The sequence below is a fragment of the Thermobia domestica genome, chromosome 9 (genome assembly GCF_964235325.1).
Source record: "Thermobia domestica chromosome 9, izTheDome1.hap1.1, whole genome shotgun sequence".
Lineage (NCBI taxonomy): Eukaryota > Metazoa > Arthropoda > Insecta > Zygentoma > Lepismatidae > Thermobia > Thermobia domestica.
This window is the reverse complement of record NC_137462.1, coordinates 77,738,241-77,757,457: the sequence shown is the minus strand read 5'-3', so window position 1 is coordinate 77,757,457 and position 19,217 is coordinate 77,738,241. Positions and strand designations below refer to the sequence as shown.

General features: G+C 35.7%; 1 protein-coding gene across 2 annotated transcripts in view; it reads right to left on the bottom strand.

Moving 5' to 3' along the window:
• Positions 1 to 19,217, bottom strand: part of LOC145694767 (ketosamine-3-kinase-like) — a 44,706-nt gene that overhangs the window by 3,963 nt on the left and 21,526 nt on the right. For both annotated transcript variants that reach the window (XM_081771389.1, XM_081771390.1), the window contains exon 7: positions 14,315 to 14,489. In XM_081771389.1, coding sequence (XP_081627515.1) covers positions 14,315 to 14,489 — 175 coding nt within the window. The remainder of the gene's footprint in view (positions 1 to 14,314; positions 14,490 to 19,217) is intronic.

The window sequence follows — 19,217 nt, the reverse complement described above, 5'->3', positions numbered from 1 at the left end:
TCTATCATTCCACCAACCGTTTCATTATTGATCCCTTGAATTAACTGACCATCTATCATTCCACCAACCGTTTCATCATTGATCCCTTGAATTAACTGATCCTCTATCATTCCACCAACCGTTTCATCATTGATCCCTTGAATTAACTGATCCTCTATCATTCCACCCACCGTTTCATCACTGATCCCTTGAATTAACTGATCTTCTATCATTACACCAACCGTTTCATCATTGATCCCTTGAATTAACTGATCTTCTATCATTACACCAACCGTTTCATCATTGATCCCTTGAATTAACTGATCTTCTATCATTACACCAACCGTTTCATCATTGATCCCTTGAATTAACTGATCTTCTATCATTACACCAACCGTTTCATCATTGATCCCTTGAATTAACTGATCCTCTATCATTCCACCAACCGTTCCATCACTGATCCCTTGAATTAACTGATCCTCTATCATTACACCAACCGTTTCATCACTGATCCCTTGAATTAACTGATCCTCTATCATTCCACCAACCGTATCATCATTGATCCCTTGAATTAACTGATCCTCTATCATTCCACCAACCGTTTCATCATTGATCCCTTGAATTAACTGATCCTCTATCATTCCACCAACCGTTTCATCATTGATCCCTTGAATTAACTGATCCTCTATCATTCCACCAACCGTTTCATTATTGATCCCTTGAATTAACTGACCATCTATCATTCCACCAACCGTTTCATCATTGATCCCTTGAATTAACTGATCCTCTATCATTCCACCAACCGTTTCATCATTGATCCCTTGAATTAACTGATCCTCTATCATTCCACCAACCGTTTCATCACTGATCCCTTGAATTAACTGATCCTCTATCATTCCACCAACCGTTTCATCACTGATCCCTTGAATTAACTGATCCTCTATCATTCCACCAACCGTTTCATCATTGATCCCTTGAATTAACTGATCCTCTATCATTCCACCAACCGTTTCATCATTGATCCCTTGAATTAACTGATCTTCTATCATTCCACCAACCGTTTCATTATTGATCCCTTGAATTAACTGACCATCTATCATTCCACCAACCGTTTCATCATTGATCCCTTGAATTAACTGATCTTCTATCATTCCACCAACCGTTTCATCATTGATCCCTTGAATTAACTGATCTTCTATCATTCCACCAACCGTTTCATCATTGATCCCTTGAATTAACTGATCTTCTATCATTACACCAACCGTTTCATCATTGATCCCTTGAATTAACTGATCTTCTATCATTCCATCAACCGTTTCATCATTGATCCCTTGAATTAACTGATCTTCTATCATTACACCAACCGTTTCATCATTGATCCCTTGAATTAACTGATCTTCTATCATTACACCAACCGTTTCATCATTGATCCCTTGAATTAACTGATCTTCTATCATTCCATCAACCGTTTCATCATTGATCCCTTGAATTAACTGATCTTCTATCATTCCACCAACCGTTTCATCATTGATCCCTTGAATTAACTGATCTTCTATCATTACACCAACCGTTTCATCATTGATCCCTTGAATTAACTGATCTTCTATCATTACACCAACCGTTTCATCATTGATCCCTTGAATTAACTGATCTTCTATCATTACACCAACCGTTTCATCATTGATCCCTTGAATTAACTGATCTTCTATCATTCCATCAACCGTTTCATCATTGATCCCTTGAATTAACTGATCTTCTATCATTACACCAACCGTTTCATCATTGATCCCTTGAATTAACTGATCTTCTATCATTACACCAACCGTTTCATCATTGATCCCTTGAATTAACTGATCTTCTATCATTACACCAACCGTTTCATCATTGATCCCTTGAATTAACTGATCTTCTATCATTACACCAACCGTTTCATCATTGATCCCTTGAATTAACTGATCTTCTATCATTACACCAACCGTTTCATCATTGATCCCTTGAATTAACTGATCTTCTATCATTACACCAACCGTTTCATCATTGATCCCTTGAATTAACTGATCTTCTATCATTACACCAACCGTTTCATCATTGATCCCTTGAATTAACTGATCTTCTATCATTACACCAACCGTTTCATCATTGATCCCTTGAATTAACTGATCTTCTATCATTACACCAACCGTTTCATCATTGATCCCTTGAATTAACTGATCTTCTATCATTACACCAACCGTTTCATCATTGATCCCTTGAATTAACTGATCTTCTATCATTACACCAACCGTTTCATCATTGATCCCTTGAATTAACTGATCTTCTATCATTACACCAACCGTTTCATCATTGATCCCTTGAATTAACTGATCTTCTATCATTACACCAACCGTTTCATCATTGATCCCTTGAATTAACTGATCTTCTATCATTACACCAACCGTTTCATCATTGATCCCTTGAATTAACTGATCTTCTATCATTCCATCAACCGTTTCATCATTGATCCCTTGAATTAACTGATCTTCTATCATTACACCAACCGTTTCATCATTGATCCCTTGAATTAACTGATCTTCTATCATTACACCAACCGTTTCATCATTGATCCCTTGAATTAACTGATCTTCTATCATTACACCAACCGTTTCATCATTGATCCCTTGAATTAACTGATCTTCTATCATTACACCAACCGTTTCATCATTGATCCCTTGAATTAACTGATCTTCTATCATTACACCAACCGTTTCATCATTGATCCCTTGAATTAACTGATCTTCTATCATTACACCAACCGTTTCATCATTGATCCCTTGAATTAACTGATCTTCTATCATTACACCAACCGTTTCATCATTGATCCCTTGAATTAACTGATCCTCTATCATTCCATCAACCGTTTCATCATTGATCCCTTGAATTAACTGATCTTCTATCATTACACCAACCGTTTCATCAGTGATCCCTTGAATTAACTGATCTCTATCATTCCATCAACCGTTTCATCATTGATCCCTTGAATTAACTGATCTTCTATCATTACACCAACCGTTTCATCATTGATCCCTTGAATTAACTGATCTTCTATCATTACACCAACCGTTTCATCATTGATCCCTTGAATTAACTGATCTTCTATCATTCCATCAACCGTTTCATCATTGATCCCTTGAATTAACTGATCTTCTATCATTCCATCAACCGTTTCATCATTGATCCCTTGAATTAACTGATCTTCTATCATTACACCAACCGTTTCATCATTGATCCCTTGAATTAACTGATCTTCTATCATTACACCAACCGTTTCATCATTGATCCCTTGAATTAACTGATCTTCTATCATTACACCAACCGTTTCATCATTGATCCCTTGAATTAACTGATCTTCTATCATTACACCAACCGTTTCATCATTGATCCCTTGAATTAACTGATCTTCTATCATTACACCAACCGTTTCATCATTGATCCCTTGAATTAACTGATCTTCTATCATTCCATCAACCGTTTCATCATTGATCCCTTGAATTAACTGATCTTCTATCATTACACCAACCGTTTCATCATTGATCCCTTGAATTAACTGATCTTCTATCATTACACCAACCGTTTCATCATTGATCCCTTGAATTAACTTATCTTCTATCATTCCATCAACCGTTTCATCATTGATCCCTTGAATTAACTGATCTTCTATCATTACACCAACCGTTTCATCATTGATCCCTTGAATTAACTGATCTTCTATCATTACACCAACCGTTTCATCATTGATCCCTTGAATTAACTGATCTTCTATCATTACACCAACCGTTTCATCATTGATCCCTTGAATTAACTGATCTTCTATCATTACACCAACCGTTTCATCATTGATCCCTTGAATTAACTGATCTTCTATCATTACACCAACCGTTTCATCATTGATCCCTTGAATTAACTGATCCTCTATCATTCCACCAACCGTTCCATCACTGATCCCTTGAATTAACTGATCCTCTATCATTCCACCAACCGTTTCATCATTGATCCCTTGAATTAACTGACCATCTATCATTCCACCAACCGTATCATCATTGATCCCTTGAATTAACTGATCCTCTATCATTCCACCAACCGTATCATCATTGATCCCTTGAATTAACTGATCCTCTATCATTCCACCAACCGTTTCATCATTGATCCCTTGAATTAACTGATCCTCTATCATTCCACCAACCGTTTCATCATTGATCCCTTGAATTAACTGATCCTCTATCATTCCACCAACCGTTTCATCATTGATCCCTTGAATTAACTGATCCTCTATCATTCCACCAACCGTTTCATCACTGATCCCTTGAATTAACTGATCTTCTATCATTACACCAACCGTTTCATCATTGATCTCTTGAATTAACTGATCTTCTATCATTACACCAACCGTTTCATCATTGATCCCTTGAATTAACTGATCTTCTATCATTACACCAACCGTTTCATCATTGATCCCTTGAATTAACTGATCTTCTATCATTACACCAACCGTTTCATCATTGATCCCTTGAATTAACTGATCCTCTATCATTCCACCAACCGTTCCATCACTGATCCCTTGAATTAACTGATCCTCTATCATTACACCAACCGTTTCATCACTGATCCCTTGAATTAACTGACCATCTATCATTCCACCAACCGTATCATCATTGATCCCTTGAATTAACTGATCTTCTATCATTCCACCAACCGTATCATCATTGATCCCTTGAATTAACTGATCCTCTATCATTCCACCAACCGTTTCATCATTGATCCCTTGAATTAACTGATCCTCTATCATTCCACCAACCGTTTCATTATTGATCCCTTGAATTAACTGACCATCTATCATTCCACCAACCGTTTCATCATTGATCCCTTGAATTAACTGATCCTCTATCATTCCACCAACCGTTTCATCATTGATCCCTTGAATTAACTGATCCTCTATCATTCCACCAACCGTTTCATCATTGATCCCTTGAATTAACTGATCCTCTATCATTCCACCAACCGTTTCATCACTGATCCCTTGAATTAACTGATCCTCTATCATTCCACCAACCGTTTCATCATTGATCCCTTGAATTAACTGATCCTCTATCATTCCACCAACCGTTTCATCATTGATCCCTTGAATTAACTGATCCTCTATCATTCCACCAACCGTTTCATCATTGATCCCTTGAATTAACTGATCTTCTATCATTCCACCAACCGTTTCATTATTGATCCCTTGAATTAACTGACCATCTATCATTCCACCAACCGTTTCATCATTGATCCCTTGAATTAACTGATCCTCTATCATTCCACCAACCGTTTCATCATTGATCCCTTGAATTAACTGATCCTCTATCATTCCACCAACCGTATCATTATTGATCCCTTGAATTAACTAACCATCTATCATTCCACCAACCGTATCATCATTGATCCCTTGAATTAACTGATCCTCTATCATTCCACCAACCGTATCATTATTGATCCCTTGAATTAACTGATCCTCTATCATTCCACCAACCGTTTCATCATTGATCCCTTGAATTAACTGACCATCTATCATTCCACCAACCGTTTCATCACTGATCCCTTGAATTAACTGACCATCTATCATTCCACCAACCGTATCATCATTGATCCCTTGAATTAACTGATCCTCTATCATTCCACCAACCGTATCATTATTGATCCCTTGAATTAACTGATCCTCTATCATTCCACCAACCGTTTCATCATTGATCCCTTGAATTAACTGATCCTCTATCATTCCACCAACCGTATCATCATTGATCCCTTGAATTAACTGATCCTCTATCATTCCACCAACCGTATCATCATTGATCCCTTGAATTAACTGATCCTCTATCATTCCACCAACCGTTTCATCATTGATCCCTTGAATTAACTGATCCTCTATCAGTCCACCAACCGTTTCATCACTGATCCCTTGAATTAACTGATCCTCTATCATTCCACCAACCGTTTCATCACTGATCCCTTGAATTAACTGATCCTCTATCATTCCACCAACCGTTTCATCATTGATCCCTTGAATTAACTGATCCTCTATCATTCCACCAACCGTTTCATCATTGATCCCTTGAATTAACTGATCCTCTATCATTCCACCAACCGTTTCATTATTGATCCCTTGAATTAACTGATCTTCTATCATTCCACCAACCGTTTCATTATTGATCCCTTGAATTAACTGACCATCTATCATTCCACCAACCGTTTCATCATTGATCCCTTGAATTAACTGATCCTCTATCATTCCACCAACCGTTTCATCATTGATCCCTTGAATTAACTGATCCTCTATCATTCCACCAACCGTTTCATCACTGATCCCTTGAATTAACTGATCCTCTATCATTCCACCAACCGTATCATTATTGATCCCTTGAATTAACTGATCCTCTATCATTCCACCAACCGTTTCATCATTGATCCCTTGAATTAACTGATCCTCTATCATTCCACCAACCGTTTCATCACTGATCCCTTGAATTAACTGACCATCTATCATTCCACCAACCGTATCATCATTGATCCCTTGAATTAACTGATCCTCTATCATTCCACCAACCGTATCATTATTGATCCCTTGAATTAACTGATCCTCTATCATTCCACCAACCGTTTCATCATTGATCCCTTGAATTAACTGATCCTCTATCATTCCACCAACCGTTTCATTATTGATCCCTTGAATTAACTGACCATCTATCATTCCACCAACCGTATCATCATTGATCCCTTGAATTAACTGATCCTCTATCATTCCACCAACCGTATCATTATTGATCCCTTGAATTAACTGATCCTCTATCATTCCACCAACCGTTTCATCATTGATCCCTTGAATTAACTGATCCTCTATCATTCCACCAACCGTTTCATTATTGATCCCTTGAATTAACTGACCATCTATCATTCCACCAACCGTATCATCATTGATCCCTTGAATTAACTGATCTTCTATCATTACACCAACCGTTTCATCACTGATCCCTTGAATTAACTGATCTTCTATCATTTCACTAACCGTTTCATCATTGATCCCTTGAATTAACTTATCTTCTATCATTCTACCAACCGTTTCATCATTGATCCCTTGAATTAACTGATCTTCTATCATTCCACCAACCGTTTCATCATTGATCCCTTGAATTAATTGATCTTCTATCATTCCACCAACAGTTTCATCATTGATCCCTTGAATTAACTGATCTTCTATCATTCCACCAACCGTTTCATCATTGATCCCTTGAATTAACTGATCTTCTATCATTCCATCAACCGTTTCGTTATCGATACTTTGAATTAAATGATCTTCTATCATTCCACCAACAGTTTCATCATTGATCCCTTGAATTAACTGATCTTCTATCATTCCACCAACCGTTTCATCATTGATCCCTTGAATTAACTGGTCCTGTATCATTCCACCAACCGTTTCATCACTGATCCCTTGAATTAACTGATCTTCTATCATTTCACTAACCGTTTCATCATTGATCCCTTGAATTAACTTATCTTCTATCATTCTACCAACCGTTTCATCATTGATCCCTTGAATTAACTGATCTTCTATCATTCCACCAACCGTTTCATCATTGATCCCTTGAATTAATTGATCTTCTATCATTCCACCAACAGTTTCATCATTGATCCCTTGAATTAACTGATCTTCTATCATTCCACCAACCGTTTCATCATTGATCCCTTGAATTAACTGATCTTCTATCATTCCATCAACCGTTTCGTTATCGATACTTTGAATTAAATGATCTTTAAATAATTAACTGCTGACCTAAATAATGTTCCACAACTATACGTAAGACTTACTGCCAGGCAGACGTGTTGTTTTTCACTCTGTGGTGCACTTTCGTTCCGTGTGATGGGTGTCAGCCTTAAAATCTATAGATCCAGTGTAGGGTAATTTGGAATTGCTATAAGAAAATTCCAAGCGAAGTAACATTACAGAAATTAAAGAGATCTTGATATTACTTTGCGGACAAATGATATTTTAGTGACTGAAGTTCGACTATTGCGTGAAATTATAACAAAGTTAGTGGACAGAGTGAACATTGTAAAAACGGACCTTATGAAAATGATGAGTGAAGCGTATGATCTTAAGCTACATGTAAAATTTCTTGAGCTGAGAGTGGACTACCTTGAAAATAGATCCCAGAGACAAAAGCTTGTGTTTTACAGAATTCAAGAAGACGAGAACGAGAACTGAGACACTTCTGAGATGAAAGTGTGTTATGTGTTACGAGACAGACTTCAATTACAAACTTATAACAAGCTGTTACAACGTGTGCACTGTGTAAGAATAAAGTGTCTTAATAGAACTACACCTATAGTATGTAAATTCCTTAGAGGAAAAAAAGGCACGTATCTTAAAAAATAAATTTACACTGGAGGACTTACAATATATGTTGACCAGAACTATTCTGAGACAGTGAGAAAAGAACGTAAAAAGCTATAACCTTGTTTAATGGACGCCCGCAAACAAAGTAAATACACGAACAATCAGTTCTGTTACTTATATATAGATGGGGAACGATATATTTTCTGAACTGGAAATCAATGAAAGGGAACGCTATCAAGAGCTGAACGAGGATCTTTCTACGTATTTTGAGGATGCCAACAAGACATCTATTTCGCTCGAGGTGGCTGTCAATCAGCAAGGATCCGAACTGCGAGAAGGAAATGACTCTTCTGTTCCCTCCTCCTCCAACTCATCTATAAAGCGTCCCACTCTTAGATTGCAGTACAGAGTAAATGGAGCGCGCTGTTGCCACATTTCTTCCGCCGTATGTTTTCTTTCGAAGAAAGAACAAGAAAGACAGAAAGAGTGATGAGTCTGTAAATAAATCCTTCTTAAATTCATATATTTTCAACTCTTTTGTCATTCCAATCGCGCAAATTCATTTAGAACGGCGAATTGGAGGTACGAAATAACAGTCTAACAATTGTTAGATTTTTTTTTTTTTTTTTTTTTTTTTGTAAATGATGGTTTATAAATCGTTGCAATAAAATTTTGATGGAAGCAATACGAAATCGAGAGAACATATGAAACGAATAGAAAACATATGATTGAAATAAATGGCAGGCTAAACAGTTCCACACACAAATTTCCTGTACCGATTGTGCGGCAAACTAAGAAATAGCAAGAGGTAAGATACTGCTACTGAATTTGGATAAGAGTGAAAACTGGAGTAGGGTGATAGTGATAAGTGGCGAGAAAATGTGACGTACGAGAACGCTCATTCGTCTGTGTAAGCAAAATATCCGCTAATCCAATTTCGTATGTCAAACAAGTTACATCATAAAGTATATTGTGAAGGCGGCTTCTCCCCACTTCCGATGTTTTAAGACTGTATCATGAAGGATGTGCTAGAGGGTATGGTGGCAGGAAAAAGAGGGAGGGGACGGAAAGAGATTACAATTACTGGACGATATCAAAATAAAAAAAATCATACGTGAAGACGAAGAGGTTAACCGAACACCGTGAATCGTGGAAGCTTCTGAGTTGCAGCAAGTGGCCTGCCAATAAAATATGATGATGATGGTTATGACAAATACAATGGTGAATAGGAACTGAACCTCCCTAGTTTCTATACTCACTTCTGACACCTCTATCAATCTGGAAACAGAAGAAGAATGAAAAGAAACCCCATTATGTCCGTTCTAAACAAATGCGCAAGTTGTGACTTTAAATCACGTATAGTGACAGCCAACAAGATACAGATCGTTGGGAGAGGAAACAAAACCAAACAGAATTATCAAATCCTGCTTCCTAAAGAAGCACGGGGGGGGGGGGAGAATAAAGAGGCCTTTCATTCTGCTTTGTGAGCTCATAAAGTTATTTGTTATGAACGCTTTTGTCATTTTCATATGTGTATTCAAAGTAAATAAGAGAAGTGGAATAGCAAACGAAACCAACTTTTATTGTCAAAATTGTCAGCATCTGAAACAGCATTAAGCACTACTATAAATGAATCAATTACAAAACTAATAACTTTTTATCACCAGGAATGAGGAGACTTATTATGTGTGTGTGTGTGTGTGTGTGTGTGTGTGTGTGTGCGTGTGTGTGTGTGTGCGACTCAAAGAAAACGAGCGAAGTAAGTAGTGGAACGTAAGATTGAGTGGAGTTGACGCAATGTCTATCGTAGGTGAGGTCCAGGATTCGATTTTGCGAATATGCTTCCGTTAAGCAGTAGATTCGTGCTCACATACCGTCAACAGTAAACACTCATCGTTATAGCACAATACTCTACATCAGTAACTTTAAAACAAACATTATAAGGAAAATATCATCGGCAAGATTTATCACTGCTTTTCTTCTGGTCAGATGCGCGCGCTTTGGAAAGTTGATGCTTAACACTAAAAGTCATAAAACCTAAATAAAGAAAGATATTGACCTGCGAATTGTTTTAAAAATAATTTCAATCTTTTCTCAATATTTTTCTCGCTTTGCACCCCCATCTAACCTGAAAAATAAAAAAGTTTCTCACTAGTCAACTTTTTAGATATTGCATTGGAATAGTATATGCACTTTCTCTTACATTTTATTTTTTATTTTAAAATTCAAAAAGTTTTTTTGAATGCAAACTTTTCCAACATTGGCACCAAATGGGGTATTAATAGCTGTATAAGTTTCATTGTTGTATCTCTTAGAGTTCCGAACTTATGACGTGATATATTTAACGCGACGTTAGAATTTGCCATTAGCAAGATTTCACCCTTTCAATTTATTTCAATACTTGAAAATTCTTCTTGATGTGAGAAAAACAGATTATTTGATAGAGAATACAATATTCTACAATAATTTATTCATACCTAGTAAAAGAAACTATTTCTAAAATTCAGGCTAAGTTTGGCAACAATGGGCATAAGGAAAAGCATTGCCACTTACTCCTGTACTGCAATCTAAGGGTGGGACGCTCTATAGACGCTCTCAAGTAGCCAAGAAAAGATCAGCCTAAGGTCAAGGTACTGAGAACAATAAGATCTGGTAAGTTATCTTCATCTATTTGTAATTCAAGTAAATCATTCAAAATAACTGTGCGTTCAGAAACTCATAAACTGCTCAATACATATTATCAAAATGCTCATAGTCTGTGTAGTGAAATGAATGACCTCCATTGTGGTGTTTTATCAAATAATTATGGCTTAATTGTAATTATTGAAACTTGGATTAATAAATCACATTGTGGACTATGGATTACTTGATAACAGGTATACGGTTTTATGGTTTACTTGATAACTGGCAAATTAAAGAGAAGTAAGTTCTTATATCTTGCCTTGGCCAAGTACATCATATGCTTATTAGACAGTGGTGATAATAAATTATAATTGCTTGTTAGTGAAAATAAGTGCAAAGGGAAAAACAATATTTATTTGTGTAGTGTACTTTCCACCTGAATCTAACATTAAGTGGTATGACGATTTGTTTACCCGAATTAAAATTAACTCTCTTCAAAATAGTTTGATTTTTTCGATTGGTGGTTTCAACTTGTCAGATACGTTACAGGGAGTTCAACAAACATTAAATGTAAACATTTACATAATTATGACTTCTTATAATTTAGAATTAGTAAATAATAATCTTATACAAACGTTAGATTTTGACTTGTCGAATATGCCAAAGTACTGTCAGCAGAGAACCACCTCCCCTTAGTTAAAGATCAGTAACTCCCGGCCATTGTAATAAAAGTCAAACAATAGTGGACAGCAAAAGTGACGCCGCAGAGTAACAGCTCTGAATACAACTTTAAAAATGATGACCTTTTAAAGACGTGTCATAAACTTTCGTTTGTAGATTAGAATTTCTTTTTTAAAAAATATAATAATGTTAACGATTTAATGGACAATTTTTATGATATTAGCCATAACATATTTGCTAGATATGTTCTGGCCACAAAGATATAATATTTTAATTATTATCGTTGCTCGTTCACAAAAGAAATTATTCAAAAAGTCAAAACCAAAGCTATCAGAGTAAGTACAAACGTACCAATTCAATTATCTTCTATAAAAAGTTGACAAATGGCGAAAGCACATTAAGAAAGACATAAAGTTCACATATAATTCATTTATCCTTAACTCGAAAGAAAATATCAACAGTACTCCTAAAGAACTCTGGAACTACTTAAAAAAATCTCTTTGGGAGCACAAGGAAATTTGAAGACCGACACTTCCATTATAATGACAAAATAGCAAATATCTTTGCCCAATATTTCTCCGTATTTGTACTCTTCTTTGTCAGCCCAGTCTATGGCAAACATCCTATCAAGTAATGAAAATAGGAACGTTATACGAAAATGAAATCCATGTACACGAAACAGAAACGACAATCAAAATCTTGAAATCCAGAACAGGTCTAGGACCTGTTCATATATTCGTATATAATCAAGGGTTCGGACCTCGTATATAATCAAGGATTATACTGACACATTTAAGTAACTCCTATTATTTTACCCTCTCCATTAAAACATGCAGCTTCCGCGATAAATGGAAATTTTCATTAGTGTGTCGGATACCAAACTCTAATAATAAATATGAAATTAATAATTTTAGACCTATTTCCATTTTATGTACTTTTGCAAAGGTATTTGAAAAAAAATGTATAAACGGATTTTTGGTCATGTCAAACCAATAATTTTAACTTACCAACATGGCTTCAATACTCGCAAATCAACAACTAATCTAGCAATAGTCACCTACTTAATAGCTAATTCATTGAATGAACGATGACAAGTTGACGTAATATATATTGATTTTGAGAAAGCCTTCGGCACAATAAGTTAAAAACTATTGTTAAACAACCTAAATCATTATCATTTTATTTCAGCCTTCGCCAAATTCTTTTCATCACATCTAAGTAGACGTAACCATGCAGTTGTCTATAAAGAATTTAAATCAGACGATTATATTGCGTTGTCAGGAGTTCCACAGAGTTTGTACCTACGTCCATTACTATTTTTATTACTTATCAACGGTCTTCCAAATCACAAACCTAATAGTGACAAAAAAATTATTGTTCGCTGATAACCTCAAAATATACGCTTTTTTGAACAACTTTTGTATGATAATTAACTATATATAAACCTATCAGGGCCAAATGTCTACATTTGTATGAAAAATGGTTCAAATCAGTCAAGTCGTTTTTGATGATAATGCTTTGAGTATGGCGTAAAATACTTCCTCTGACTCGTATTCTCCTTTGTCCACTGCACAAAAATTATTATATAAAAATCTTCCCAGATTGAAAGCCTAAAACTGTGCCGAAAATGATTTAAATCAAACTGATGACTGGACAAACAAACACCAATTCGATCTTATACAAACAAGGTATGCTGTAGATTGATAAATATTGTTATGGATTAGAATAAACAGTAAACGAAAATCAAAAATGATTTTAAAATGACATGAATAGAGAAAGCGCATCCCGTTTGACAACACTGTTATAAATACAAATATTTGTAGGTATATAACATGGTCAGATTTCTGATAGCAACCAGTCTTGCCTCCCCAACTTTTTCCTCTTCCAAACCCTATCCCTCCTCTCTTTATAGTCGAATGCTCAGTAGGGGGAGGATAAAAGGAAAGCCACATATTTGCCAATACTACATCTGTGTGTATATTTATGTCGTCTCCAATGCTGCCATATTTTTTTTTCCATCAAAAGTAATATTAATGAACTATGAAAGCTAATTTAAAAATAAAAGACTGAACATGTAGTATTGACGTAGGTTATCATCACGATAAATTTTTAGTTAGATACGACAAATAGTTTTCGTGGTATTTCGCGACGAAATTCACATCTTATCGTATTCGGAGAAATGAGTCCAATTGAAATCATTAGACACGCTTTAATGGCATAGCGATAGTCTGTATTTACATTACTAATTAACATCCAGAAAAACACTTTTAGCGATGGTTATCGTATTGTGTCGGTTCTTGAGCTTCTGTAGTAATCGACGCAAGCTCATTGCTAGACTGGCTAATACGGCGACCACTGGGCTAATTCAATCTAATTTAGCAGAAGTGAAAGAGAATGTATATCGACCATAAGTATAAGCGAAGCTAAATTGAGACTTAAATTATTCGCTAATAGCTCTTCCTTATGTCTCAAACTACTAAACATTTTTTAAAAACTCATATTTATTTTAATTCTTTCTTTGTTCCATTTAATGTACTGACTCATTTCATGAAGTTTACTTTTGAATTATTCACGTTACCTTCATACTATTTATTATACACAGAATTATTTTATAGTTTTACTTACCAGTGATTCAAATAATGAAACAGTTGGTATAATTGCAAACGTTTATTGAACCCAGGAGCTTTAGGAATAATCGCGTGATAGGCATCATAAAATGTCCTGTTGAAACCACCAAACATTCCTGCAATAGCTAATTCAAATTCATGGTGGCCATAAAAAGTAGCTGGATCAAAAGCAACTGAAAAATAAGATTACAAATCTGTAAACTTCATCAAGAAATGTTTAAATAACATTATTAGAGAATCATGCTTAAAAATATAATTAAGTAAATAAATAAGTCTTAAGCTGTATATTTCAAATCACGACTGATTTGCAGTTCTCATAAGAACAGAAGGTGTCTACTAATATTTCAAAATGAAATTCCGCGACTTTTTCGTGACCTTTTCTCTACCAAACCATAATATTTCGTAACATTCTCAAGTGGGAATTTGGGTGCGGATTAGGCCGAATTTTCATACATGCGATAGAAGCGTACTTTGGTTGCGATTTGGTAGCGCCTAAAGCCAACCATCGACATTTTTGGTGGTGAATTTTAACGTCTTATAGAACAAAATTTTCCGGTCTGCACTTATATTTGTACAGATAAAAAAAATCGTGACCAAAAAGCTAAATTTCGTGACTTTTTCATGACTTTCATGACCGTTTTCTGATTTCCTGACTTTTTCATGACTTTCGTGACGTTCATGACCGATAGACACCCTGGAACAGAACAGATGTATATGTCTCCTTTGCTACTTTTAAACTCATTTTATATAAATACACTGGCAGAAAATCATTTCAGAACACGCTATAGCATCGTCCATCTTGAACAATATTCGCACCGCAGAATGTATGTTTATTAGGATTAGGATTTAGATTTCTGGGCTTTCGGCATCTATGACCATGTTAGCCCATCGCGTACGACGGATGATGTACCTCGGCGATCATATTGCTCGGGGAATCGGGGACTAGGAAAGGAATGGGGAAGGAAGAAAGCGGTCTGGGACTATTGTGTAAGATGCCATCCCGGTATTTGACCAGTGTGAATGAGGAAAAACTCTCTTAACGTGGCTGGTTTGAAAAAGCTTTTACACTTTTTGACTGAGTCTTTTCACGGAAACTGAACCCAGGACCGCTCGCACCAAAGAGGAAAGCGTTAGCGACTACGCTACGAGGGGCCACAGAATGTATGTTCATAGAAGTCATGCATATCTTATTTTCAACGTTCCATCCCACCGGCCGTAACAAAGGGCAGGATAGTAGTCTTGTAGAAGGCACAATGATAGTAGTTTGAAGATCATCGGACAACACGATGGGCGTACTCGTATGTGGATCACAGCATGTATTTGCAATGATAGGACAAAACCAGCGAACGCCTATTGTGCAATTAAGTGACTTTCAGCGTGGTCGTATAGTGAAAATGTTACGTGTCGGTGGTCCATCAGTGAACATGGTAGAAAGCAGAAGGCTTCCACAGTTTCGCTGCGACGCACCGGGAAGCACCTGTACAAAAGGATCGTTCGGGCCGCGCTAAATTACAGGATGACGACTGCCAGTACAATCAAAGCTACAATGGCTCCCTATATCACCAGGTGTAACAGTTTCTGTGTTTAGCAAATTAAAAACTGCATATGTAAGTGCATTCAAATATTTTATAATAATGCTGTATCTTTATTTAGAATGGGATATAAATTTTTACAAAAGTAAACTCTGCATCTTTTTCTCTAGCGGTATATACGAATCACCTGTTTACGAGGAATCCTGCAAACTTTCTTCAGGTGAGATACTCACAACAATTAAAAGAAGCAAACTGACTTAAAAGGAAAATGCTAAGAGCTACTTACTTCTTACACTAACTCACGAATCTTGTCTGCATTATGCACAGAGATAGCCGACGTCGGATCAGGTTATATTTTATCTTCATAGGAACTCGTCAAATCCATCCATACACAGTGAAAGAAATTGAGACATTACTGAAGGCAAACTATTAACGATGATTTAGAGTCCAGCTACAACAAAACCCACGGATCAGAGAGGAAATTTTGAAATTGAGGTGTTAGAAAGCTAGCAAAAGAAAAGAAATGAAATGAAATCTTTCAATTTAACGTCTGACAATTATGCCCTTTAGGCTAAGGGAGACGGATGATTATGACAAGGAATGATGACGAAAGAATTGGCGAAATGAGAATATGGCAGGAAACGGGATTACCCTGAGAACGATGTTGTCCATTACAATCTTACTTGGCCTGTAATCGAACCAGGGACCTCCTGAGCCATCGTGACCGATACTAGCAAAAGATACGTTAACTAACTTCAACCAAACAAGTCTTAACATTTTCCCGGCAGAAGCTCATGTGGTTCGGATCCGAAATTAAGCTATAGGTCCACGTCTCATATAGCCTCGCTGTTGAAAAGGACGCTAAACTCGTATCCTTGCGCAAGTTTCATTTTTTTTAATTGAAGCAAGCAATCAGTGATTCGTCTCGTTATGCACAGTGATAATTCACAACATATTTGCTGACAATTTGGGGCTACGAGGTGGATAAGCACACAATACACAAAAACCTATACAATTAAGCGAATTGGTGCCTTCTTATGAGGCATAAATAAAAGAGTAATTGTGCAAAGCATTGATTGAGCTCGCTCATGCCGAATCAACAGTGAGATACACGGTGATACAAGGGAGTCTTGGAGAAATCAGAATACCAATTGACAACTACCAAAACAATGATCCATTGGTACTGTGATAGTAAATTAGTTCTGCACGGCGGTATTCAAAGGAAGAACTGCTACCAGAGAAAAAGAAGTCGAAGAGGAACAACTCGGCTCACTAGAGGAAAATCGGAGTAACAGTGACGTGATAGTTTAGTGTGAAGTAGCATAAACATACTGTAGCACGGATAAAATCACAAGGACATTTAAGGTAGGATTGAACAGTTTACTTTCATTTCCATTTTGGATCCAAAATATATGCTATTATGGCAAACTACTATCTATTACTTTTGGCTAAGTTTTTCATTATTTTGGGTCAATTGTTAGTAAAGGACCGCATAGTCCTTTAGTTTCTGAGTAATTTAAACAATTATCTGCATTGAGCTCAGACTGTAAGTAATAATGCTCGCGAGAATTCATTATCATTTTATGTTATTTTCAAATAAGTACTGAATATACCAATATTATAATTACTAGCAATATTTTCATATTTAACTGCATCTAAATCAGTTTTGTATTGACATATAATTGTTTTGTAATAGAGTGAGTTTTAGATAAATGTTTGCACTGAGTTAAATGTAGATAGGTTCTTTACCATTTTATACTTGAGTAAAAATAAATTTTGAAGATATAATCTTCTCATTTGATATCAAGAATTGTGTTTTACGAATGTCAATTTATCTTCCTTCATCTGAAACAATTCTGTGATAGTGCATTAAAAGAGAAATATGCATTACGTATCATGTATAAACTCTTTGTTGTATTAATAATGAAATTTTTATTTCATTATTAACATTATAATTACAGATGGGTCACTTTGAGATTGTGCTGATTAGGTCATTTTTAAAACCTTTAATATTTTTATAAATAAATATTAAAGTAAGGAAATCAAATGAACTTCAATGATGATTCAAGAGTTATCAGAACATCCTTTGCATGACATTTGTAGCCAGTGGTTGTCTTACGTAAGATAATTATTAACAATCAGGTTGTATAATACTGTAACTAAATAAAACATCAAAATAAGGTAAACTACAGTTGCAGCATTCCGTTAGAATAATTTCGTAAGAAATGTGTGTTTGTGTAAAAACACCACAGACAGACAGACTTTATATATGAAGCCATTCGACACAAACAACTTTTTAAAAAAATAAAAATAAAAGAGAACTATTGGCCAACTTCAAGTGGTTTGATTTAAACGTTAAAAAACACTTCAGTACATTCATGAATATGAATATTATTAGCCATAAGTAATACAAGTTGTTACAAAACTGTGTCACAATATTTTGGAAACACATTTCTCATATCAAAATAACAAAAATGTTCACATGAACCTGTGCTTAAAAGTGGATAGTTTCAGAGTTATAGGGTGCCGAAAACAAGTGAACTTCAAAAGTTAATAGCCCCAAAACTATGAGGCCTATCGTAGTCGGAACCAAGACATTACTGAGGAACTGGTATGTGAACTATCCAGATATCCATATTTAAGAATGCTCCAGCACTTGCACACCAATTTTTAGAGAGGTAGGTGGAGAGCGAACAAGTAGTACTCCTAAAGAGCCTCTCTAAAAATGATTGTGGGAGTATCGAAGGTTATGAAAGATGGATATTTAGATAGTTTACATCACTAGTTCCTCAGTGATGTGTTGACCGACTACGATCGATCCTATAGTAGCAGAATTATGGACCTTTAAATTTCATTTTTCTAGGGTTTTCGGCACCCTATAACTCCGAAACCATGCACTTCCGACCACAGGTTCATATGAACTTTTCCCTTATTTTGATGTGATTTCCCTATGCCCAAAAATAATGTGAAAATGTTTGTAATACCCTGTATAAAGAAGTAAACAGATACAACTAATTACATTAAAGTAAATCAGTATGTAATAATTTCACGTACTTTCTATCGCTGTTGTATTTCATATCTTTGCTAAACTGTGCCATAACGAAAGATCATTCAGAAGTACTCATTTATTCTTAATAATTATGTCGACTTCCTAGTTTCAAGACTACTACTTTCACTCTCTCAAGTAAACTACGTCAAATGCTTTCTTGTTTATTTTAATAGAATATAACATACCTACTATTACGAGGTTGAACCAAAACAATCAGTTTCAATTTTCTTTAGATACAGTTTTTACTTTTGTTTGTTTGTTATAGACAAATGTGTATTACTGAAATTAACACAACGTAAAGCTTGTAAGTTAAACCAACT